General features: G+C 34.7%; 1 protein-coding gene and 1 pseudogene across 5 annotated transcripts; one reads left to right on the top strand and one right to left on the bottom strand.

The window, feature by feature from the left end:
- Positions 1-313: 313 nt before the first annotated feature.
- On the bottom strand, positions 314-27,505 carry LOC145577504 (tyrosyl-DNA phosphodiesterase 1-like). Of its 4 annotated transcripts, XM_081634987.1 has the most exons (18): positions 27,276-27,505; positions 27,013-27,192; positions 25,868-26,131; positions 25,001-25,219; positions 24,708-24,768; positions 20,843-20,919; positions 20,469-20,726; positions 15,216-15,305; positions 14,151-14,285; positions 12,750-12,899; positions 11,622-11,725; positions 10,000-10,053; positions 9,821-9,911; positions 8,657-8,734; positions 8,406-8,556; positions 8,106-8,265; positions 920-1,078; positions 314-832 (listed from the first exon to the last, which is right to left on the bottom strand). In XM_081634987.1, the coding sequence occupies exons 1-16, from the start codon at positions 27,288-27,290 to the stop codon at positions 8,168-8,170; spliced, it is 2,025 nt and encodes a 674-aa protein (XP_081491113.1). In that variant the 5' UTR covers positions 27,291-27,505; the 3' UTR covers positions 314-832; positions 920-1,078; positions 8,106-8,167. The 4 variants fall into 4 exon arrangements, with proteins under 4 accessions (XP_081491113.1, XP_081491112.1, XP_081491114.1 ...); XM_081634986.1 differs by having other exon boundaries at positions 314-1,078; XM_081634988.1 differs by lacking the exon at positions 27,276-27,505 and having other exon boundaries at positions 314-1,078; positions 25,868-26,153; positions 27,013-27,153.
- Positions 952-5,221, top strand: LOC145577503 (uncharacterized; annotated as a pseudogene). The gene is made up of 5 exons (XR_014098815.1): positions 952-1,068; positions 2,545-3,015; positions 3,265-3,405; positions 3,484-3,918; positions 4,006-5,221. The product of XR_014098815.1 is annotated as an uncharacterized LOC145577503 (transcript).
- Positions 27,506-27,818: the final 313 nt, after the last annotated feature.

Raw genomic sequence — 27,818 nt, 5'->3', positions numbered from 1 at the left:
TATTTATATATTATAAATAATACCTCTTTGTTATAACTATAAGTTAACAGAGGTACTCCCTTCGTTTTTAATTACTTGCTTTATTTCTCCATGCGCGGAGTTTTAAGAGAAATTGAAGAAGTAATAAAATATAGAGGTAATGGGATTGGTGGAAAAATAAAAATTGTAAAAAGCAAAAATAACTGAGAGGATTGGAGGAGAGACTAGTGAACATCTAAAAATAATAAAATATGATTTATAGAGATTTGAGAAATATGAATTAAATATTGTAAAGATTTATTACTAAGGAAATGGAGCAAATAATTAAAAACAATCAAAAATAAAAGTGGAATAAGTAATAAAAAATAGAGGGAGTAATACAATATACTTATATTTTGGAGAGGTTGTTACATACACCCAGGCTAGGTGTACCGTACACCCATGAGTATATATTCTCATTTTAATGATTGTTTTTTATTTTATCATCAAATGAAAAATAAAAACTAACCTTGGGTTCTTAGGTTATTTGGGTGAACGGTACACCCAAGTGTATATAACAAATTCTACATATTTTGTACAGCCACCAAGTAAAGAATGCTTCTCTTTCCCTTTCCTTCCCAGTTGGAGTAGTTCCCACACGTTTTGACTTAAAAGATAAATCATGAAATAAAAGCGCTACTTCAATATGAAAGCGGAACGAAATTTACTTTTGCACAAAGGACAGTGGACATGGACTTGAGTTGACTTGTATCATTCTCCCATGCATATTTTAAATTTTCACCAGCTCGGAATTTGATTTCAACATTTTCTTGTCTCAAAGGAAGAAAATGTACCTAGTAAGCTAGTATTACCACTGCAATTGGATTAAAATTGCCTTCCGGTGATAAGTAACAGTCTTCAGAATCACAATATCAAAGATTAAACCACAAAAGTCTGATACCTAAAAGTTTGCAGCAAAAGATACAAAAAGAAGCCAGCAAATGACTAGTTCACGGCAGACAGATGTATTTTCGTCGCATCCTCAACCTGTTCCTCTGCCTCGACCACCAACATCAATTGCAGGACCATTTCCTCCCGCTAAGCAACCTGGTGAGTTCATCTACAAAAGACCCACAAATTATCATTGTTTTTAGCTTAAGGTCTTTAGTTGCATCACTGCAGGAACGTTGACCTTTTCAAGCAAAATCATCTAGGTTCCGTTTGTTTTGATGGAAAACATCTTTCATAGAAAATCATTTTTAAAAAATAAATAAATTAATGGACAACATGATTGGGGAAAATAATCTCCTTTGTTTGATTAGGAAAATTAATGAGAAAAAGGGAAATGGAAGTAAAGGTAGGAGAAGGATAGAGAACAGAAAATAGAGGAGTAATAGGAAAATGTGGCATATCTTTCTTACAAAAGGAAAATGTCTTTCCTTCTCTTAAAAGTAAATTTCCACCCAAGAAAATTGTTTTCCACCCTTTTACAAAAACAAACAAAAGAAAAAGAAGAAAAGAAGAAAATCATTTTGTATGGAAATGTTTTCCACAAAACACAAACAGAGCCTTAGGGTCTGTTCTCATTAGATTATTTTCAGTTTAATTCAGTTCAGCTTTAATAAGTTTATGTCTAATGATATTGCTAATGATTTAAAGCCAAATTTCATACTTTTAAGTATATATAATAATAATAATAATAATAATAATAATAATAATAATAATAATAATAATAATAATAATAATAATAATAATAATATTATTATTATTATTATTATTATTATTATTATTATTATTATTGTTATATATTTTAAAGATGTTTTAGGGTTCCATGTTTTTAACATATTTTCATAAATATTTTAATTATATAGTATATTTTTCATAAATATTTTAATATTTATATTTGTATATACACGTATATATAATGATAAATAATCAAAGATCATTAATCCGTAATTAAAAATCACTAATCAAAAAGTTAAGTTAAGTTCAGTTCAATTTAGTTCAAACTCATTTCAGTCAACGAGAACATGCCCTTATTTTGACAAGTTACTGAAAACTCACCAAATGATATTATTACTTGTCTGCAATACAATTAATAAGAACAAGCCTGAATTTTTGAAAAAGCAATAAACATTTTGACAGCGGATAATTCAACAATAATTTGATATCAGACTCGGTTCAAACCCCCTCGTTCAAACTACTAATCAAGCAAAATCAAAGTGCAAAAAGCCTGTTTTGAGTTTTGACAGTACAACAAACAAATTTCTGGTCCCAATACCTTTCCTTCACCTTCAAATAAAAAAAAATAAAAAAATAAAAAGTCTTAGTTTTGGCGCCAACTCTCCTGTATTTCCAAAGTACTAATCTAAACAAAGGTATCAGTTAACAGGAGATTCAAATCCAGGCACTCTAGCAGCCACAAAGCTATTGAGGAGCTAGATAACTTTTCAATCTCTTATCTCAAAAGAGCTTTGTAGGTAAAACACAGAGCAAAATGGAAAAAAAAAAAAAAAAAAAAAAAAATTAGCAGATGAGTAATAAATGTCCTCGAGTAATGTTTGGCTACATCCATATACGTAATAGGTGATGATTTCTTAGCGTACGGAGTGAAAATTTATCGAGCAGCACTTAAAGGTGACTGGTTAGAAATAGAACATGTAGCCCGTGCATCTCCTCTATGGATTCACACAAAGATCACAAAAGGCGGGGAAACAGTTCTTCACATAGCAGCAGCAGCCAAGCATCTCCATCTTGTTAAGGAGCTAGTTAATATTATGGATGAAGATTCTCTAGCTTTAACTAACAAACTCGGAAACACAGCTCTCTGCTTCGCTGCTGTTTCCGGGGTGGTTCAAATTGCAGAATTGATGGTAGAAAAAAACAAAATACTGCCAAACATCAGAGGCAGTCAAAATATGACTCCACTCCAAATGGCAGTCTTGCTAGGCCATCAGCATATGGTGAGGTACCTTTTTCAAGTCACCGACCATCAACAGATGACAGACCAAGATAGAATAGGGTTACTTACCAGCTCGATTAACACCAATATGTTCGGTAAGCTAAAATTCCTATATCAATGGCAACAATAGCCAGTTACTTAGCTTTTCATCTCAACAACTCATGTTGAATATTTTCTATTTTTCGGACACATATACTACTTGATACTTCCACTGGCAGTGTCACACCCTAAACACCCACCCTTCATCTAATGCTTTTAATTGAGGCGAAATGACATATAGGTAAAAGCAATATGCTTCCATGTACTAATTCTAACTCTATATTTGAAAATGTTTCATAGTACAGATGTGGCATTGCAAATTCTAAGCAACCACCGCAACTTGGCCCTTCTTCGGGATGCAAAGAACGAGACCGCATTACATGCATTGGCTCGGAAACCCTTACAGCCAGTTGATGGAAAACTGAATGTTAGGTTCTCATTGCAATGTAACTTCCAAGGCACATACCTAGTCAATCTCACAATAAGATAAAAATGAATACATGACGTACAAAAATTCTTTTCAGGGACCGCTATAGATCAAGGTAAAAACACGGAACCACAACTTGCAATTGACCTGATACAGCGCCTTTGGGATGAAGTCATCAGACAGAAGGAAGAGGATATATCTGCACTGATTGGCTACCCATGGCTGCTATTGTTTGTTGCAGCTAAGTTGGGGAAGGTCGAATTCTTAAGAACGTTGATCCAATCTTATCCTGATCTAATATGGAAGGTAGATGAAAACAGGTATACTATATTTCATATAGCAGTAAAGCACCGCCAAGAGGAGATATTCAAACTTATATATGAAATTGGAGCAATCAAAGACTTGATAGCTACATACAAAGATGATGATGGAAATAACATGTTGCATTTGGCTTAAGTTGGCACCTGCTCATCGGCTAAATTGTGTGTCTGGGGCAACTTTGCAAATGCAGCGAGAGCTTTTATGGTTCAAGGTATTCTATATAAGGCTAAAAGCATTAAGAGTTGTTTACATTCTACAGACTTCCCATCAACAGAACTAACAAGAGTTTGATTTGCAGGCAGTGAAGAGGATAGTGAGGCCTGAGTACATTGAAGCTGAAAACAATGATCATAAAACACCTCACTCGATGTTTAGTGAAGAGCATGAAAGGTTAAGGACAAAAGGAGAGGATTGGATGAAGAAAACAGCAGAATCATGTGCTCTAGTTGCAACTCTAATTGCTACCATGGTGTTCACTGCAGCCTTCCAATTACCTGGAGGAGTTAATGAAAAAGGATATCCAGTCCTACAAAAAAGGGGTTGTTTTGTGGTTTTCTCAGTGTCAAATGGAGTATCGTTGTTAACCTCTACTGCTTCAATATTGATCTTCTTATCAATCCTTACTTCAAGATACGCAGAGAGTGACTTCCTAGTATCATTGCCAATGAAACTCATGAGCGGGCTTATTTTGCTGCTCATTTCAATAGCAACAATGATAGTGGCCTTCACTGCTACATTCTTTATCACTTTTCAAGAAGGTACACAATGGGCTCCTACTCTTATTGCCGTAATTGCTTCAATACCTGTTGCCCTTTTTGCCTTACAGCAGTACCCCCTTTTGCTGGACATATACCAGTCAACCTACAAGTCACATCAATGTCTATATCAATCAAGTGAATTAAAGCTTTTTGAGACTACTTCTACAAAGACAACAAACTACCTCCCTCTTCGCCAATTGCCAGCCTCTTTTCTCCATGAGCAAGCTCCAACGACTACATCCAAAAGCCACTCTTCAAATGATCAGACAGCCTCTTCAGCTTCTGATGGATCTCACTCAAGCTATATAAAACATCCAACACCCTCACAGATAACAAATCCCATTGCATCAGAACAGGGTTCTCCTCACATAAAAAAATTTCAGGCTAATTTGCGGTCCCAATCATACTGATGGTAGAAAAGTGACATCTCATGAATATCCAAATGCTCTTCGCGGCAATTCGCGGGCATTGCGCCCTTGAACTTTTTATTTCAAAACTCGTCTTTATCGTTGAAATTCAAGATTTATGTAAAATTACTCTTTGAATAGCTTACTAAAAAAAATAATTAAACATTAGCCTTTGTCTAGTTATCTTATCCATACTATCGACTTATTTATGTAACTATTGTTCACATGACCTCATACATAGCACTCGCCACTAGGCAATGACATGGCAACTGTATTGCTGAATAAATTTTAATCAACTAAGACACAACCAACAAATGGTGTTCTTTTGGGACTTGCCACCTTTTTTCACCCTTTGGGACCTGGGGTTAAAAATCTGGCCATTTAACTCAACATTAACCCACCAGAGCAAATGCTACTCCCTTGCAATTAATTACATGTCATATTCCAAAAACTTAGGTCCTTGAATTGAATTCCAAAACTTACTCCCTTGCAAACAATTTGTAAACAAGCTAGGAAAAAACGAACAGAGAGAAAACAGCAATGGTCGAAATCTAAATCAACCATCATAATTGAACACCAATACAAAATACATCCTCCTAAAAATTGCATTTGCAACAACACCATCATTTCCATCAAACCCCTTAACTTATTCTCTCTCCTCCACCACCTATCATCCTCGTGTGTTGTCTCATCTCTCATTCTGACAAAATCTCCCCACCATCTCCGCCGCCTACACTCTACACCATAGGCGGTTATTCCACCTCTTCCATAGGGGTAGCTTCTAAAAGGACCTCCCTTCAAACCTTGTCTTTTACAAGATTTTGGGGTTCCGGCTGGTGCCTCTGGTAAAGACATCTTGGCTACATATAGGAAATAGGCTAGAGTTCTTCATCAGTTCATCCTGGTATGTTCTTGTCACGTCAAAGGGTTTAAAACATGCCACATCATCAGCTGATGAGTTTATCAAGGCTCATGAGGCTTACGTACATTGTCAAATCCTGAGAAGAGGGCTGACTATGATCGGATGATGTGGATTCAAGTTCATCATTATTATGAGAAGAAATCGAAGGTTTTGATGGGTTTTTTTTATTAATTTAAATAATTGGGAATTGCATTTTTGATTGCAGAGTGAAAGAGAGATTGAAGAAGATGATGATGAATTGATGAGGAGGATTGGGGAGAAGAAGATGGGGTCTGCAGTAGTATCATCAAAAGAAACCTAAAAATTAAAAATAAATAAATATAATAAAATCAATTTTCGCATCTTCAGCAAAACCCCATGTAAATGGGTTCTCTTAATAATGGGGTTTTGTTTAATGAGCAGATATTAATATGGGATCTAAAGCAGATATTCATGGGATTTAAAGCAGAAATCAATGGTTTTTTTTTTCCTAAAAAAAATTGGAGTGAAAGGGACTAAATTTTTAACAAAGGAACTGAGTTTTTAACTCACCTTTGGTATGGTTTTGGACAAAAAAGGGGGGTATATATCACAAAAGGTGAAAAAAAAGAGTGATAGGTCCCAAAAGGTGAAAAATGATAAATGTTACCCCAATCTTATACTTATCTCCTCGAAACCCAAATATAAAACCCGGAACAGTCAAATATGACTTGGCCCAACATTACTGATTGGGTCGAGTACTTAAGTAACCTATCAGAAAAATCCTATCCACATGTAATTTCTAAGACTGTTCAATACTTTCTTATGAATTCATCATACTACAAAGTGATTCCCATACCATAACTTTCTTAATTATTCATCATACTACTTATAAATCAATCAATCAATCAATCAAAGCCTTAATCCCAAAAGTGGGGTCGGCTAACATGAACCAAATTTGATTATTCCGTGTAGTCATCAACATAAATCTTTCTCCTCCATCCCTTACGATCCAAAACTTCATCCTCACGTAAATCCATGCACTTCATATCCTTCCTCACTCCTTCCAACCAAGTCATTTTTGGTCTCCCTCTTCCTCGTTTAATCCCTCCATGGTCCCACTCTTCCACTCTTCGCACCGGTGCACCCTCGGGTCTCCGTCTTACATGTCCAAACCAACGCAGATAATTTTCCCTTAATTTATATGCAATGCCTGCCACACCTACTTTATTGCGAATAACCTCATTTCTGATTCTATCTCTTAAAGTGTTTCCACACATCCACCTTAACATGCACATTTCCATAACCTCCATCTTTTTAATATGCTCTTTCTTAGAAGCCCAACATTCTGTACCATAGAGCAACACTGGTCATATGACAGTCCGGTAGAATTTTCCCTTCAACTGTAAGGGAATGTTGCGGTCGCATAACACTCCCGTGGCCGCTCTCCATTTAAGCCACCCTGACATAATCCTGTGGGCCACGTCTTGATCAATGTCACCATTCTTGTGGATGATCGACCCAAGATACTTAAAACATTCACTCATGGTCAAATCATTTCCATCCAAACTCACCACTTCATTGCTTGTCCCCCTTTGAGTGCCAAAACGACATACCAAATATTCAGTCTTACTCTGACTTAGCTTAAACCCTCTAGATTCCAACCTTTGCCTCCATTGCTCCAACTTGGCATTAACCCCATCCCTAGTCTCATCCACCAAAACTATATCATCCGCGAACAACATACACCATGGGACCTTATCTTGAATTGGTCTAATTACTACTTATAAACCCTTAAAAGAAACTCTACTTAGGAAGGTTACCCAGATTAATTCAAGCCACGCGATTTTCTGATAATTTCTAGTTGTTTCAATGTACACAAGTGGAAAGGAAAAAAAAATAATAATAATAATAATAAAGAGAGAAAATTCCTCTTATCTTTTTTTTTTTTTTTTTTTTTATAACATTTTTGATAATTATGTGGATGCCTATATGGAATAATCACTTTTGGCTCATGTAGCCGACCCCACTTATGGGATTAAGACTTTGATTGATTGATTATATAAACATTATTCATAGCAGTTCATGGGTCAAAGTTTTCAGAAGCTTATAATTGAACCTTCAGTTGATAAACCAGGCAGAACTCATGGACACAAGAGCCAATGGTTTGTGATATTTTACCACTACATTGAGAGAAGCCATGAAATAAATTGCAGCAATGCAGACAACAAATCAACTAAAAAATAAAACTCCTTAAGCAGAAATTGAAGCTATGCATGAATTTTGACGAATCCATAGAAATAAAACTACTAACATATTGAATAATTACAAGGATTCGAGAGGCAATACATACCTTCCAGAAGTAGTTTCACAATGTCAGAGCATAGATGCCACTTAATAGTAATAAGAGCTGACTTAAGCATCTTGAGAGCTATAAAGCTTGACCTGCCTAGGCCAAACTTGACCATATACATCCTTCTGTCGGTATACACGGTCCCAAGACCATGGTACATCTGCATACAAAGAAGAATTTAGAGACATGCCTGTACAAGGGCATCAGACTGGACAAGAAATGACGCAAGAAAATGAAGAAATAACCTTCTGGAAGAGTGGGAGAAACTATATCAAACAGAAAAGGGCAAAGAAATGAGACCTTGAGAGGAGTACAGCTTTGGAGGAAGTTCATATGGCACAGGAAGAGGAACTATTTCAGAATCAGAATCATCATTATCTCTTCCTGGCCAAGTCAGAGTAACCAGTTTTATCTTTCGAATTCCAGAGCTACCTGTTGGTCCCCTTAATTCCTGTCATTGTCATCCTAAATTCAGAATACACAACACGAACTACAACAAAATTGCATAAACTTTATCTAAAGAACAGAAAGAAAAAAATATATATAAATACCTTTAGAGATCTTCTATCATCTGTGCAAGAAAATCCAAAATCATTTTTAACAACAGTAGGCAAAAACAGCACGCCAAGCTGGGTTATTCACACATAATAAGCAGTAAGCATGAGATAAATAATCAACAAAAAGCACGAGATGAGTACAGAATCTACAGATTGCAAGAGAAAGTAACAAAATCAACTAACATCATCACTGTACACTCAAAAGTCAAAAGAATATGAGAGGATATTAATTAACCTTTATATATAAGCACAAAGGAGGAAGTTGTGAATATGCTTCTACAAGCTTTATAAAACCAAGGCAAGTGAATATTTATGCACAATGGAAAATTGTAAAAGCAACTAGAAGGTTCCAACCATGACGTGTATATTATAATAAAAACTGCTTTATCATTGATTTTTGCTCGAGAGAGAAATTAAGATTACATTTATCCTCATGCCACCTCCTAAAATGCCACTATGCACTTATACATACTCCCCCCGTTTTAACATACCCAATTTATATAGACTCTTGTTTCTAGGAGAGGTGAATGGGTTGTAACCGTGTAAGTAAGGTGAATGAAGTAAGAGAGACAGAGAGTATGTAAAAAGGTGAGTAGGTGTAAAAAAAATGGTGAATTAACTAAGAGAGGGTGTAACTCGGTGAAAGTATTGTAGGATGAGGGGGAAAGATAATAAAATTGTTTTCCAAAATAGAATAGAGTACAAGTGGACATCAAATAAAAGAAAACCTCACAATGTAAAGTGGCTATGTCAAGAAAAGGATTATGTATTAATAGACTAATAGAGTGTCAAACAATAGATCTCAGGTCTAAAACAGCGTACCACTCCTAATATGGTTAAATAAGCCATGCTTCACCTAATTCAAATAATATTCAAAGCTTAATATTCCCCTCCGTTTCTTTATCATATCAACCAATAAAACCTTTTTTTTTTTTTAACAACATAAAATAAAATAAATAAATAAAAATAAAAGATCAAATACAATTTGCACTAAGGATGCCATTTAGGATTCCATCAAAAAAAAAAAAAAAGGATGTCATTTATGATGTGATTCCAAATACCTAATGCAGCCATGCAGGTAACCATGCATCCTTAACATTATCATGTGTCCACATCTAACCATATATCTCATTCATACACAGTGAAATTGATGAATACCTCATAGGAACGGATCATCAATTGAGAACTATTCTTTTGAAGGGCTCCCCAGGCAGCTTTGCTGAGATTTGCTGAAGTTAATAAAAACCAACTGTTTTGGAATGTATGGAACACATGTCAAAACCTTGTTGCTTGAAAATGAAATTAAACTTAATAAAGAAACTGCTGAAGGGTCTTACGCGAGATTTTGACCATTATAACGAACAAATGTCTTTATATGGGGCATTGCACGGCTGAAAAAAAAAAAGTCACAATCACTCTTAACAATTAACAAAACATATCAGTGTAAAATTGTAAATGACAAACACACTAAGGGAGGAAGGGAACAAAAATTCATTTCCACTTCCCTTCTGAAATGAGCAAACGCTTCTCACCTTTGGAAACTCTAGGACTATGTTGGTCCCACTAAGTGTATAGCCTAGATTTGTATAGCATGTGCATCTATCAAACAAGCCAATGAAACACTTATACTGTCATGGATAAAGTTTGAGGGGATCTGACAAAGGAACTAATTGATAACATCAGGCAGATGAGTAGAATGGGAACTCAACAATAACATATCAAGGTCTGTTGAGTTGACGACATTGATAACTACCAAACTAATGTTTTAGATGAGGAAACAGATTAAAAAAAAAAAAGGAAAAAAAAAGGCACAGTCTGGGACAAACCGCGAAGCACGCTGATACTACAAGTCTACAACCCACATATAAAAGCTCACAGGTTCATTGGTAGATCAACAAAGAATAAAAAATGCAAACGGTTGGAGGGCCATTTTGATAGGTTTAAGTTTAACACTTAAACAATGCCCTTGTGTTAAAATCCAACCTCTTTTTTCTAGGCTTTTGTTTAAATTTCCTAAGTTCTAGACGCTCTTTAGAGGGCAAGTGAAAAATGAAATCCAAAGGCCTTCTACCCAATGGTGTCTCACTTTTATGCTTGTGTTGTTGTTAGAACTCAATAGATATTGTGTTATCACATGCATATTAGCACCCCAAACTCACTAGACGCTATAAGAAACTCATAATTCGATCCCGCTTGTGCCTGCCTTTAGTCCTTTACCTGCTTATCTGTCACAAGCCCCAATCATTTGCACTCCATCGCCAAAAGATGAGAGTGCCCCTTTGAGATCTAGACGCCCACTAGTGTTGCTTTCTGCTTAAAAGCCCCATTTCTACACAAGGCTTGTATCCTTGCCATCTATGTTACATGGTTTCCGGAACAAGTATCAGACACGGACAAATGTCTGCCAAGTTCCAAAATTTTAGGACACCAGGACTCTATCCGATATTTAGACACAGGTATAGGGACACGTTAATACACCACTTAAATTTTATAAATAAATTATACATAACAAAAGCTTTAAATTTTTTATCAAGTCCATCTCTATTTTATTTTTTTTAATTCTTTCCTCGGTAAATTCTCCCAATAAGTGGCAGTCTTCTTCTCTCTATCTTCTCTATATCAATGGTGGTCTTTGAACAAGATGTATTTTTCTTTCATATTTCTCCTCTTTTTTCCTCTCTACTCTAATGGAAGTGTCCGAGTGCACAGTGAAGAGTTTAACATAGCTTGCCGCAAAAAAGGCAAGAACGCACCGCTTGATCCAGTGTCAAAACACTTGGAAAATGACCAAAAGGAGTATTGGCAACTTCTAAACCCATATTTCTAGAGATGCATACATAAGAACCACAAATCATTACAGTTTGAAGTCTTTGTACATGCTATGCAGCTGACAGACCAAGTCACTAAGAGCACAAAACAAATGAAGCACACGTTTGTGAACAGAATAAAATGATGGCACCTGCGACCCGTGTGGGTAGCCTTCCACTTCGACCAGTATTTCTTCAGAAACTCTTTCTCCACATTTTTAAGTGGACTCGGGATAGCATTTCCAGCTGCATACCCCTAAATGGAAAAAAAATGTGAGCAACTTGTAATTTAATATTAAAATCATAAAGAATCTTTATTATTTTACTTACACCCATATACATATACAGCACAGATTCACATCAGTTTACAATCTCCATATTTTACAATCAATGGCCACAAATACCCATTATACAATAAGTTGCAAGGACTGAGCAAAGAGATAGAAGCTAAGTTATTCCATTTACCAGACTTTCATTTTCCACTACAGACTTCTCAGGTAAATAGAACAATAGGAAAATGGAAAATAGAACTATAGGAAAATGGCATGTGAATTTTGAGTTCATTATATTGAGAGTGTTGTAGCCTCAAGCTACTAAGAGGGTGTTGTAGCCTCAAGCTACTAAGAGGGTGTTGTAGCCTCAAGCTACTAAAAGAGAGTTATAACTTCAAGCTATATTCCCCTTGTATCTGTTATTTCTGATTATTAATCAACCAGTCAAGCTATCATCCTATTTCTATTGTAGTGTTGTTGAATATTGTTGTCTAAATTCCCAGTCTATCTCATAGCCTTTCAGGAAAGAATACAGAAACAAGTATATGACAATGAAAGACCCAAAAAAAAAATTAGGTGGTTTTACCAAATGTGCCTGAAAGTTCAAGAGGTTGTCCAGATAACCCTATCTTAAATACTACATACAAAACAATACTACTAATTGCATGTCAATACTTGATAAAAGCTCCAACAGACAACAGAGTCACAAGGGAAATGATTAACTTCAAGATTGGAGAAAATTTTAAATGATAAAGATGCAAAGAATATTGCTGTTTACAGATCAATTTACAGAATTATAAGAAGCATGAATAACTGTATATAACTCCATAGTATTTATGTTACTCTGTTGCAAAGACAAAGTAAATTAAAATAAATACAACTGCGGAAAATGAACCGTGAAAACCAATTAAATGTCAAGCTGTCAAAAACAAGTCAGCAAGAGAGAGCAAAAATATACATGCTATTACTACAATTACCAAAAATAAAAGTGAATCCTTTAAATGTTACCTCAAGTGACCATCTGACATCTTCCACAGTAGGCCATATGATCAGTGGTTCGCCCAAACCTAGGGGGGATGCATCAGCTGACAATCCAGATGACATTGAAGTTCTTAGCTCAGTCATCCACTTCTCATCCAGCGAACCAAGAGAGGAAAACTAAACCAAAACAAACTCTGGTGAGAACGAAAGATGCCTGTGAAGCAACCATTGTTATAAAAGGTGAAATTATAAAACTGCAAAACAGCACCCGGTAACTTCATGTAGGCAACAAACTACATGGCCCCATCTATCTCCTTAGTTTTTTATACGCAATAGCCCCCTCCCCCCTTCTCCCCCCACCAAGTTCACTTTCTCCCACCCCAAAACTAATAATTCTAGCAGATAGGGACCCTCTCCTGTCTAAATTCCTATTACATCAATGATCCATTATAAAAAGAATAAAATCAAATAACCCAAACATTTTTGCTGTCAATTGGTCACCAACAACCCAAATCATTGCAAGCCAAGCAATTATCCATGACCAAAAAACACCAACTTTATTTAAGCACGGAGTGATGCCTCCAGTGAAGGCCACAACCTAGGAGTAATAACAGTCTGCAGTTAGGGTTAGTCATCATAGTCACCTAGGATAATGACAAGGGTTTCAGGCAAGGCATCAATCCCCAAACACCTATTTATCACCTTTCCCAATAGCTTCTATAATGAGTTCATGACTACATCAGAATACCAAAGTATAATACACTTATAATTGGTTGATGTAGCCTGTAGGTAATTAGGTATAAGTGTATAGCCTAAGGTTAGTCTGATCAAAATTATCTCTGAAAACTTTTGGAGAATTTGGGATAGGGCTCCATCAGTCCATAGCCATAGCAGATTAAAAAGCAACAAAAACAGAGGGGAGGAAAAGACAGAAGAAAAGGAGTAAGGAAAGGAGAATAAATCTTCTTATATCAAACATTGCATATCAATAAATCATCTAATCTTGAACATCACCTATAATTAAAAAATTAACAGCTATCTGCTCTTTCTCGCTCTATATGTAATTGAACTTATTCAGAACCAAAAAGAAAAAGTCCGCTGCACTGGATGTACTTCATACCAGATGACCACACTTTATATACTTTACTTCTCCAGCCTCCAAAATTTATTTAAGCCCCCCATCCCCCCCCCCCCCCCCCCCTTCAATTTTCTCAAATATTATTGAACCTGCAAACAAGAATGATAACTGATGGTCTATGAGATCAATTTCTCTTAGAGGACACCTTGTCCTCTTTCTGTAATCAAATCTTTAATGATTGATTCGTAACTTACCCTATATCAAATAAAAAATAATTTAGGAATTGGATGCACCAGCATGAATCAAAGCTTCAAAGAAATTAGTTGACTAGTAATATGATCAGGCATTACCTGATAAATTAAAGGTGATTTCTTAAATTTGTTGTCAAAAGTGCATTGCTCTAGGATAGAACGTAGTTTCATATGACCCCACTTCTTTAAACTGGATCCAGAATGATATCCTGGAACTGATGCAATTAATCTGACCTGGAAGAGCAAATACAAAATATTGTAACAATTTGAACATACAATTCAAGTTGGTTACAGTTTCCGTTTTGTTCCATTCCTTAAAGTTGGTAGCAATTCCTCTCTCATCCATTTTTTGGTGAAGATTAATTTAATTTTCGCCCCTCTCAACCCCATATGAACAATGTATCTCCTACTTTTTCTTACATAACCCCACATATAATATTCTCTTTTTTTTTATTACATAAACCTCACTTACAAACCATCTCTCATTCTCTTCTACTTTTTCTTTCACATGACTCGCTTGCTAGTTGCCTCTCTCTCTCCCCCCCCCCCCCAAATTAACCTTTGTGCAAATAGTAATTGTAATCAACTCAAAGGAACACAATTTACAGAAGTTGTATCAATGAAATGTATGTAAGGGAGAGGATTTAGGAACGTTGGGTGATAAAAATTATTTAGGAATCATTGTAGATACATTAAGTGAATTATTGCATATACTTCAAGGGATAATTGAGCATACATCGAGGAACCATTGAACTCCCTCCGAGTTTTTGTTTTTTTTTTTTTTTACTCATCTAGGGTAGACTCTTGTTTCTAAGTGAGTTGGTGGATGTAAATATAAGGAGTATCAAATAAGAGAGAAAGAGTAAAAAGGTAGGTGTGTGGAAAGGGTAGACAAAACAAGAGAGAATGAGTGTAAAAGTGAAAGAAGGTTGAGATGGTAAAAGGTGTTTTCCATATATAGAATAAAGTAGAAATGGTAAAACAGACAACAAAACAACTCAAAACAAAAAGAAGGTAGGGGAAATAAAAAACAATGGAGTAAATAAATCACATATTCTTTTAGCAGTACCAGATGAATTTACTTTCAAAAGCAAATTATCTGAAAAAAAGAAATACCACCAGGAAACTAGAAGTCATTAACCATTCAAAGGGAAACAACTATACCGCTGCATTTTCATAATTGAACTTCTTAAAGAAGGAAGCATTTATTTTCACTCTACCAAGGGCTGGCAAACTGGCAGTAAATTCTGGCAACTGTAAAAATACAATCAATGGTTTAGTATAAACAGCAGCCAGAAGATATATCAACAATCATTGGTAAAGAAAAGTGGAAGAAGATATAGAATGGAAAAAGGATGTTGTACATCCATTTGCTATAACTTTTACACATGCAAATTATAATCTATAACAATAAAACATATAAAAATAATATCAAACTTGAATGCAAATTAACATCATAACGAACAACATTAATTTTAACCTCACAACAAGTCACGAGATAAAGAAAGTCTTTAGGCTTGTTCTCTTCAACTTATTTCAGAAACTTATTACTTATTCTTGTCAATAATAGATTAGATCAAATTCGACGGGAAATATTTAGATCAAACAACAACAACTACAACAACAATAACAACAAAGCCTTAGTCCCAATATGTTTTTTGGGGTCGGCTAACATGAATCGTCATAAGGAATCGTACAATATAAAGAAAAGGATAAAACAAAATCATCATTTAAAAGAGTTTGGAAAATGTGAGTAAACGAAAGAGCATTTAAGAAAAATTAAGAGAGTTTTAGAAGAAAACCAAGAACAAAATTGAATAAAATTTTAAACGAGAGGTTAAAACGTTGAAATAGAAAACATACAGGTTTAAGAAAACTTTAGCAAAGGAAAACAATACAATTCATAAAACATTAATGAGCTAAAAATAAGAATAAATATGAAAATAAATTTAGAAAGTATATATAATCACAACACGTCATTGATGTGAATTTCCTCCCTCCACACCACCCTAACCAACAACATATTTTCCACACCTTCTTTCGTCTCATCAATCAACACAATATCATCAACAAACATCATGCACCATGGTATATCATCTTGAACTAAACTCGTCAATTCGGCTATGAAATAGCAAAAGGAAAAGGACTAAGTGCAGAACCTTGATGAACTAAGTGTAATTGGGAATTCTTCAATCTTCCTAATAGTGGTCCACACACTTGTGCAAGCTCCCTCATACATGTTAAAGCCCACCAAAGAATCTCCCTTGGTACCTTATAGTAAGCCTTCTCTAAATCAATAAAAAAAAACCATATGTAAATCCTTCTTCTTCTTTCGATAGATCTCTATTAGCTGTCTCATAAGATGGATTGCCTCCGTAGTCGATCTTCCAGACATAAATTCAAATTGGTTTTTCGAGATCTTCACACTTCTCCTTAACCATCCAAAGTTTCATAATATGACTCATTAGTTTAATCCCTTGATAGTTAGCACAATATTGGACATCACCTTTGTTCTAATACAAAGGCATCTTATTACATCCTCAAATCTTGTTAAAAAAAGTTATCAGCCATTTGAATTCCTCTTTCTCCCAAACATCTCCAAACCTCAATAGGAATGCCATCAGGTCCAACCGCTTTCTTCAATCCCATCTTTTTTTATGCCATATTGACTTCTCCCTTTTGAATCTTCCGCATAAACTCCCGATTAACCATATCATGAGGAACAATTGTATCACCAATATCTTGAGTTTGACCTCCATCGAATACACTATCAAAGTAAGACTTCTATATATCCTTTATCTCCTTGTCTGTAACAAGAACTTTATGGTTCACACATTTGACCTTTCTAATATCCCGCGTCTTCCAATCTCTAACACGAGCAAGCCTATAGATGCTTTTTTCTCCATCCTTTGTATCCAAGCTAGCATAAAGGTCTCAGTTCACTTTCGTTCTCGCATCGCGTACAACTTTCTTCGCTTCTTTTCTAGCTTCTTTACACTTCTCATAATTTTCATCACTTCTGCATTTTCCAGCATTTTATAGCAATCTTGTTTGTTCATTATTGCCTGATACACTCCTTCATTCCACAGTGCCACCCAAGCACTACCCATTACAGCCCAAATGTCAGCACACCCACATATCCCTTCTTCCTTATCACTCTCTCTCATATCTCTCGTTATTCTCTTTCTCTCTCCATCCACCAAAAACATCACCATAGCCACCTAAAGCCCACCTCAAACCTCCTATATTTGCCACCTATTGGCAATTCACCGCAATTCGCAACTTTCCCTATCTCTGTCCTTTTATTATCTCCATTGGTTAAAATTTTAAGTATTAACATAATATTCATGTGATAACTAGCTATTCAGTATGATTTTAGGGTGGTTTTTAACCTTCATTTTGTGAGAAACCATTATCCAAGTTTATTACTTACTCTATTTTTATGCAATTTTTGTGCATCCCAAGCTTCACGGAATCATTCTTTGGTGTCTTTTTTGAAGCTCTAGCCAAGCCATGGAATACTTGGACAAAGAGCACAAAGGATGAATGATCGAACCATTGAAAAAGGAAGGAAGAAAGAGGTATGGAGCAAAGGGACTCGATGAATGAAGCAAGGAAAAAGAGAAAGTGCAAGGAAGAAGAAGTAGCACGGACATGCCATAGAGCAGAACAGTGGCAAGCAGCAGCTCTCACCCAAGGTATGCACGTCCTTGCAACATTCGACACGTCTCATCAACAGCTACTACCTAGACGGGCCATTTTCTCGTTTTCTCCATCTTTTTATTTTGGGGTCAGAAATACCCCCCTTAGCTCATTTTGTACATACATACTTTTACACCCTGATTCTCTTAGTTAATGCATAGAACTCCTCTTAATTAGCTTAGATTCCCTTAAAATCAATTCAAGTTTGTTCTCTTAATTTCAACTATTACTCCAATTTTGAAGCCTAAACTTTAGTAATTTTTTTCCACCGTTATTAATTTTCAGATTTTACATGTTTTGTGAATGGTAATTTTCTCTTAATTCTTGTTAATTGTTCTTGCATGTTCAATCTACCTCTGTTCCATTACTTTTCTCGTCATAGCCATAGATCGTGAGTAGTCCCTTAGCTAAGGGTTGGGTAGAGGCCCAACCTAGCCATGAGTTGATTAAATTAGGATGTTTTCATGTTCTAATTAGGTTGATGTTTGTTTATTCATGAGTTCATTGTTTGCACATGTATTTTGGTGATAACTTTATGCTCATGTGGTTCACTCTCAAAGAAATGAAGTTTGGTTATGAGTATTCTCTTGTTCAATTAGACTATATCTTTTTCATGATTATGGTTGCCTAGTTTCAATGACTAGGAATCTAGGATGCTTTAGTATGGTAATTAGGTGAAAATAACAATTGTTTCTGTTTCATGTTATCTTGAAACAATCAAAAGACCGATTCGAGTTAGAAATCCACTTCCTATTGTTAAGACTTTGTGTCTTATCATGTTAATTGTTTAGTCTAGAAAATGTTTAGTGTTATGGCTTTGAAACAAGGCGAGTTCCCATTCTATCACCCAAGTTCGATCTCGTCTCCCATTAGCGTTTATCTCCCATAATATCACCCCCTAGTTTATTTTAATTGCGAAAGAAGTAATTAATTTATCAAAAATCAATCTTGTGACCGAGTTAGCTTATAGTTGTTTTACACTTTTAGTATTTTCATTAGTCATTACACGTGGATACGATCCTTTACTCGTCTTATACTCATTTGGTAGTTAGGTAGTTTGACTCTAGGGTGTTTTCCCAAGGATCGAATATCCCTTCGGCCATCATAAAGCTTAAAAAAATGAGTTTCATCAAATTCAATTAATTTTTATTTGGGTTGGGTTGAGTTTTAGTGGCGGAAAGACAAAAGTTTGAAGAGATGATTATCAAAGGGATGATATCGGAAGATGTTGGGTTGTTGGATGGTAATGTGTGGCACTTGGGTAGGAGAAAGGAAAATTTTCCAACAAACATCAAGCTAAGTCACATGCTTAGCAAGTGAGGGTCAACGCCAAAAATTGACAATCAAAGGTCAAAAATGTGGCCAAAAAGTCCCGTCTCACAGCAATTTCATTCACAATACTATTTTTCTATTAAGTGACAAATTTTCATAAAATGTTTACTTAAATAGATTTTTTTGACACATTTTTCTTAATTTGTAGAATGGTTTTCCATTAGTGAACTCGTTACCAAGGATTTACTATTGAAACATTCTAATTCCTCTCACCTCTACAATTTATTTTACTTCCACTCCCTTTACATCATCTCTTTCTACAACTAACTTTTATGGTGTTACTCCTTTTGGCTAATCCCACCTTCCTCTTTCTAGTATCATAATAGAATCTATAACGACATGTAAGTACTCTACCCATTTTCTTATTCCACTTCGTTTGAATATGTAAACTTCATTTTCTTCCACCATCTCATAACAATGGCGACATCCAAAATATAATGACCAGCTACAAATGAACTTTGCTTCTTAGGACATGTTTAGATAACACCATCCCAAGTTGATATGCCAAAGTGCCAACACCTAAGACATAATCTTGTCACAGAGTAAATTAGAAAATTAATCAGGTGAAAGGCCATAAACTCCTTAAACCTCTATTTCTATACTTTATACAAACCAAAGGACATAAGTACAAAACTGCAATTGTCACTCTTTCCAAATTCCTAATTTCAGTAAGATGATTAAACAAATTATTTTTATAAGAGAGTAGTAAAAAAACTATGTAAACTAAGCCTCTCTCTCTCTCTCGTCCCACCCACTATTTTACTACATTTCTCTTACTTAATCCACTATTTTCTTACACTACTCACTTTTTCAAACCCCTTTTTTTTTTTTTTTTTTTTGTAAATAGAAATTTCATTACCAAAAAGAACAAGTTACAACCACTTTTTCAAACTTTCCTATGATAAAGAGTCTACAACACTAGCGTAAAAACAATAATAGAAAAACATATAATGGGAGTAGCATTGGTCCACGGTCTAAATATAAAAAAAGAGCAAGTAAACACTTTCCACTCCAACATAGATAAGGAAATTTTTCTTAAGAAAAATAAAATACTCCGTTAGTTTTGTTTATTTTTATTTCCATATTGATCTTCAAATTTCCCAATACACATTTAATCATTAATAAATATAATGATACAAAAGCAAAATAATTAAAAAATTTAATAATTTGAGAATATACATTGTGGTAGGTACAATAACATTCTAATTAATTGTTTTATATATTATTGGAAAAACTAAGGTCAAAGCATGTGAATATAGTGTCAAAACTCAACAATTATTAAAAAAAAAAAAAATAGAAACATGAAGTAAAACGATAAATAAAGAATTAAATGAATTAGAAAACCAAAACACATAGTGCACAACATATAGAAAGTATTAATACCTTTAGAGCCTGTAAATAATCAATAAGATCACTTTCAAAAGGACACCCCTTGCTTGTCGCATTTTGGTCTTTCCAAGGGAAGTCTTGCATCCACAAGCCTTGACTTTTATTGTTCCAATCAACATGAATCAAATTTGCCGTATGCACAATGACCCTCAGACCCTTGGGATATAAAAGAAGCATAGCCTTCGAATGGTGCGTCCCATATGAGATAGGTAATGGTGGTTTATGCAAAATCCAATCACTAGGCTTGTTCCTCTACAGAATAAAAATAAAATATCTGATGCTCAATAAGTATATCAATCAGAAATTCAGAGTTAGAACGTGAGCACATCTAAGATAGCTAAGTCTCAATATTAATCCACACAACACACCTTCATGTATTCAACGGTACCGTCACCTTCTCCATGTACAATCAGCACCTGAGGAACTTTTCTAAGCATTGGGCATGCTACAGAGGGAACCAGAGGTAGAGACAGTATATTTTCAAGAAGTGCACAACTGAGTTAAGATAAGGAGTGCAATTAAAATTATCCAACAATTAAAAAGGAGCACCTAAGAACAAATTACACAAGCTCTATTTTAAATCCAAAGCAGCAGTTAAGAAGAAAAGCACTTGAAAGTTGAAACAGGGAAAGAACAGATAACTGGATTCTACAAGCACATAAAATTAGAAAAACCTACAGCTACAATCATGACAGCAATAATGCTCACAGAATTACAGAGACAGCATCACACAGGTATTATATTCTGTGTCATGGTAAGATTGGTCCCCACAGCATTATTTGATAAGTTGAAATTTCTTTACTTGAACATTACTCTTATAATTTGAATGAAATCTATCATACTTTAACATATACTTTCCAGCACCTTGTTATTTTGCTAAGAATTGAGAGGTAGTCAACATCTACACCAATATAATAAAAGGCGTTTCTAAAAACGTTGATGTGCCATGTATTCTCTTTTCATTATGCCACGTCACCTTTCAAACATCTCATGACGCCACATCATCACTCAAACAACGCCACATCACCAAGAAATTAAATCTATAGTACCACATCATCACTTAAACAACACCACGTCACAAAGAAACCAATAATATTTCGAATAAAAACATAAGGATAAAAAGATTCGAACCCTCAACTTTATATATTAAAGATGACCATTTAACTATCTAAGCCCATATCAACTACTCCCTCTGTCACACAATATAGTTCCTGTTTTCCTATTTTGGAGACCCAAAATGTTGTTGCCGTTTCTATTTTCGGCAGTATGTAAAGGCTATTATACCCTCATTTTTATGACTTTATTCATTGATCTTCCTAATTTACCCTTAAATTATTCACTTACATTGTACTTTTTTCCACTTTCTCTCTCTACTTTTGTCTATAACTATACTTTTCACTTTTGTCCCCCTAAATTATCCACTTGCCTTGTACTTTTGTCAAGTTTTTTCCCACTTTTAATGTACTTTTTCCACTTCTCCTCCCATTTCTTAAATACTAAGAAAAAAAACACAATAGGAACTATATTATGGGTCGGAGGGAGTATGTTATCAATATGTAAAAACTTTTACATAAATACAAACCACAAAGTTCAATTAAAAAAAAAATAAAAAAAAAAATAAAAAAAAAAAAAGATACTCAAATAATAACTCAATTTAGGTTTGATAACAAAAAAAGCTAATAATAAAATGTATCAATTGCAAGTCTACAACAGTAACAACCTGGGGGACTACTCACTAGATTATAGTAATAACAAAAGTAAATTCGAAAGTGTACCTTTTAATAGTGTCAATCGCATAGATATTGGCTTTAATAACAAGATAAAATAGCGAGTGTGGTAATATAAGGGCCTATGCTGGACTTTGCACTATCTTTGTATGACAAATGATAAGGAATAGCTTTTTGAAATAACGAAAGTTGTAACTCTATTACAAATCTGCCTTTAAGTAACCAAGGTATCAAACAACCAATGTATTTTCAAGCCCACAAGCACCATCAAAATTATGTACTACCTCCATTTCATATTATTTGCAACTTTGGTGTAGTATTTGTGAGATATATATACCTCCTCTGATTAATTATGTGCAACAAAGAGGGGTTGCACAAATGCCTAGGCAAAATTTTTAATGGGTGATCAGGAAAAGTTAACCCATGTGAAGGGTATGTCATTAATAAATAATCACATCCAAATCCTCTCATTAAAAAAATTAAAAAAAAAAAAAAAAAAAAAAAAAAAAAAAAAACCAATACTAAATTTTCCCCCTGCCAAAATCCTCCACCGCGACGAACACCGCCACCACCACATAGACAGAAACCCACCACCCCCAAGAACACCCACCAACCCACGAATTTGCAAACCGACCAAACCCACGAACTCACCAAACCCACAAACCAACAAACCCACCAAAACCACGAACACCACCACCCCCATGAACCCACCAAACCCACAAATCGAGCAAACCCACGAACCAAGCCAGCAAACCCACGAACTCACAAAACTAAGCAAACCCATGAACACCACCACCGCAAACCAGAAATTGAAGAGAGAGAGAAAGAAGATCTGAAAGAGGAGACAAAGAAGACAGGAGAAAGATAATGGAATTGAAAGAGGATAGAGAAATATATGGCGAAGAAGATAAAGATGAGTAAGGTTAAATGAATTGAGAAGATGAAGAAAGATGAAATCAAATTGGGTTAGTAAGGGGAAGTAATTGGATGAGAATTATTGATTAATTAAGTTAGGTAATTTACTTAATTTAATATCATTTAGTTTTGTAATTAGATGAAATATTAAATAAAGGGTATGTATGTAATTTTATTTTAAAAAATTTGCCAAAAAAGGAAGGAAATGGGTTGTTGCACATAATTGAACTCACCCATTTATGGTAATTGTTACACATAATAAAAATCGGAGGATATATATATAGGGTTGAGATCCAATAAGAAGAATCTTATAATAAGAAGGATCTTATAATGAGAAGGATGAGAAGGAATCTTGACCATTTAATATAATCCAACGATCAAATTTCATCTTTGTAAAATTATGCACATTTTATACGAAAAATCTGCACAATTAGTTTAAAAATTATGCACGTTTATTTTCCAGCTTTATATTCACTTTTTCTCCTCCTCGACATTTCTCTTTAACAGATTCATTTTCATTCTTTTAACTCTCTTTCTCTCCCCTAAAAATTACGCACATTTAACTAAAAAACTATGTAAGTTTGACTCAAAAAATATGCACATTATTTTTTTTACTTTCATTTTTCCATTGTTTTTCCTCTTTGTTGTGATGCACTCTTTCTTTCTCTTTGCCATTGAAGCTTATCAGAGTTCTAACCTTTACTTTATTAGAGATGAGAAAGTAATTATGATCATGAACAACTTGTAAACCTTATAATAAGGATTAATTAGTTGTAGAATTTTCAGCAATATTCACTTAATTTAAAAAATTTGCACCTTTAGAAAAAAAAATTTGCACATTCAACTCAATAAATATGCACATATCAATTAAGAAATGTGAATAGGTTATACAATAATAATGCAGATTTAGTAAAATTAAGCATATATAATTTTAACTTTTATTTGATTTCACTCAATAGTCACCATTAGAGCATTTTTTAAACTCGAAGAGAAAAAAAAATGGGAAGAGAGAAGAAAATGGAAGAAATAGGAAGAAGAATGGGGAAAATAGAAAGGGAAGTAGGAAAAAGAGATATTTACATTTATGCCATTAATGAAGCATGTAATGAAAGCCATTAGATCTTTTTATTTGAACGGATCAGATTACTTCTCATCCTTCTCATTTTAACACCTTTCTCATTTGACCATATATATATATATATTTATGAAACGGAGATAGTATATAAGATAGCAAATGCACACTGTAACACAACTAGAATTACTGGAAGAATGCTGAACTATTTAAATTCTGAGCCTCCTTAGATCCAAAAAAAATTAAACTTGCATAGGATTACATATAACAGTATTAGATCCATATGGTGATAACCCATTAATATTATAACATAAATACAGCATAGCAGCAAAGAGACAACCATGCATATTCAAAAATAAAGTCCCACACCACATCAAAATATAATATCATATGCTCTATGTGACCCAACTCTACTATAAGAGATACATAACAAACACGCAACCTGTCTATATCTTAACCTTTGTAATACATGATATGACAAAAAGCACGGTACAAGATGTAAATTCACAAGGTAATTACCTGATAACAGCCAGTCTATGTCCACCATGTAATTTGAAAGTACAGCAACAATCACATTCCCCTATAGGAAAGACCAGTAATCAATCAGCCAGATCACTTCATGAAGTATGTTTCCAGCTTTAGGATATATTCTGATTAAGATATGTTCCAGTTCAATTTGCATGCTAAGATAGATGTAGCATCAAAACAGACAGCAAAAACAGATGTACCTAAATATATTTTCGTATGGTAACAATAAATAGATGGTTAAAAAAAAGACACGCTAGAGTATAAACCTCACAGTCATAAATTACCTCGATCACATTGTCAATAGAAGCACAAGAGGTGTTCGCCCATTCTGGTAGCCCTTGCACTTTCATAAGGCGAAATGTTGATGGCAGACTACCATTAGACACATGAAAATCACGTAGCGCCTCCTCGGTATTTCTGGACACTGAATGGTTCTGCCTTTTAGATTCAACACTTACATTATCAATATTTTCTTTTACGTTTCTTCCAATCCCGTGCTGAAGCTGTACAAATACACAAAGCAAAAAAGCAGGTAAGGAAAAAATAACAAGTTCTACACTGCTTGCAATTTGCAGGTAACATCTGTCAATCTTATTTATAAGAATTTCTATTAAAATAAAACAAAAAATAAATAAATAAAAGAGGGAGAGAAAAAGAGAGATAGTAAGAGTCCCTTATGTCAACCACTAATCAGCATAATGATGAAAAAAAATTGAAGATTATTAAATTACAACCATAGTTTTGTCTATCTTTTGCAAATATCCAGCTATTGAACATACATCCTTGGTTTCATTTTAGTTGACATGTTTTGCCTTTCACAGCTATTCACATTAGATAATCTGACTTCTTTTTGTGATTTGTTCTTAAGATAAAATAGTCAAGTGGAATCTTGTTAATTCCTCTCAAAGTCTTATTTTCCAAGTATCAAATTATTATAATTTTGTTTTAATTATTTGAAGATTTATTAATTCAAAGTTACACATTGACATAGGCGCCTAAAAGAAATGTGTCAACTAATATGAAATGGAGGAAGTACAATACTATGCTCAAAGGCAAACAGAGTTTACATCCATGGCATATACACTGATAAATAGATAGCAAGTACCAATAAAGGGAGCAATATATATGAGGATCCAAATAGCAGAGAATACCGTCAAGTGTCCCGTAGAAGCTCCAAAGTTCAAGTCTTCTCGTGCTCTCTTCCTACCATCTCCGAGATTTGTCCGTTCCCTAGCACCTTTACTCCCTCTGCTAACAGCATCAGTGTTTCTCTGGTTACTTAAGGCTACATACTTAAAATAATGACTCCCTGGTATCAATTCTAAGATATCACCATAATTAACAGAAGCTTTTTCTCCAGAATTCAAAACCTTCCTCTGACCGCCAGAATTAACCACCACAGGATTCATTCCTTCCTGCCAGATCATAAGTAAAGACCTAAGATAAAAATGAGATACATTGTTACTTGGACAAATTATTTCCATTTATACAAGCCATTATGATGATATTAATCCTTGGAATACACAAACAGTCTCACAATAGTACATCCCTATTAAACAAAGAGATATAAAGAACATCAGTCAACATAACTTGAACTAACCCTTCAAACACCTCACAATACCTCTTGAATCGGGCACAACTAACCAAGTCCAATTAGCCGACTTTCAAGAACTTATCGAACCAGTCAAACTTCATTACTTCAGCCTTAATGGAAAAGGCATTGTCCTCAAAATTCTAACAAAGTGTTGGCAGCTAATGCCAAACATTACTAATATCATCACTACCATTTCATATAAGAGACAGTTTGAGGACATGAATCGCACTCTCACCTTGATTCAAGGTATCACGCAACTGTATTCTTTCATGTTAACTTTCTTTCCTAATTTTTATATTGCATATAGACACTTCTCATAACAAATTCTAGCATTCTTAGTGTGAGAGTCCACTCTGCACTTGGCGGTTCTCTTTATATTAGAAGACTATGCTTTGCGTGTTTGTACACCAAAAATATGGACTATTAGCTTCCATTTAATACTGTGTACTTGCGCAAACAAACGTAAATTTCCAACAGAAAAAAATCAACTCCAAAATAAACAAAAATTAATTCTAAAAATTCAACTAAGTCATACAAGTTCTATCTAAATACAACTCGAATTGCATATCACAGGAGAAATAATGGCAATATGCACAAAAGGAAACACACCAAAACCACACATCACAATAGAAATTCATGCAAAATGCATAAAAATAAAACAAACTAAAATCTCAAAAAATAAAGGAAGTCAAAAAACTATACCACAAGCAAATCAGCAGAACCATCAGAAGAAGCAGACAAAATGAGGTGCTTGCGACTAAGTCTTTTATCAGTCACCGGAACATTACTACGGCCGATCACATTATCACCTTCAGAAACAGGCAATTCCGGCAACGATTTCTCCTTCTCCAAGCTCTTATTCAACGGAATCAAAATTCCTACCTTCACACAGAAAATCAAGCACAAAAATGTCTCAAAAATTCAAATTAAGAGAGAGAAAGAGGAAACGTTAGAGAGAGAAATACCTGAGAAGACGACATTGAAGATGAAGAAGAAGCTCCGACTGAAGCGGAGAGGAGAGAGAATGGAACTGGAACCCTAGGAGAGAGAAAGAGAGGAAATGTAGGTGAGAAATGAGAGTGGAAATTCCGGCGAAGTGAAGTGAAGCGACGCTTATGAATATGAAATCAAATCGTTGCCGGTAAAGTGGCAAGGTTTTGTAATTGCACTAGCATTCTAGCCAGGAAGAAGCAATAAGAGCATTGCCACCAATGGGGAGAAAAATGCCCATGGGTAGTTTTTGGGGTCTAAATAAAAAAAAATTACTCCCCATCAATGGTCTAAATTAAAAATGCCCATGGGCAAATCAATTTTTGATCAAAGTTTGGGCAAAATTAAAAAACTGACCAAGAATAAGTGGGCCCCACGTGCTAGTTTCATTTAAATTTTTTTTTGCTAAGCTTACCTCAAAACGCAGCGTTTTGAGGAAGCGTCTGCTTTGCTTCACCTCAAAACGCTGCGTTTTGAGGGTAGGAAAAGCAAAAAAAAATATAAGTGCAGCCCTGACA

Source organism: Chenopodium album, chromosome 14 (genome assembly GCF_948465745.1).
Source record: "Chenopodium album chromosome 14, dcCheAlbu1.1, whole genome shotgun sequence".
Lineage (NCBI taxonomy): Eukaryota > Viridiplantae > Streptophyta > Magnoliopsida > Caryophyllales > Amaranthaceae > Chenopodium > Chenopodium album.
This window is presented reverse-complemented; position numbering and strand designations above follow the sequence as displayed.

What these genes read in the sequence shown, in the direction of transcription:
- LOC145577504 (XM_081634986.1), bottom strand. An exon ending in CTTCTACGGGACACTTGACG is followed by an intron (nt 25,220 to 25,867) that starts GTATTCTCTGCT and finishes GTATTTGTACAG; the next exon opens with CTTCAGCACGGGATTGGAAG. An exon ending in ATTATTTACAGGCTCTAAAG is followed by an intron (nt 15,306 to 20,468) that starts GTATTAATACTT and finishes GTATTTTTACAG; the next exon opens with TTGCCAGAATTTACTGCCAG.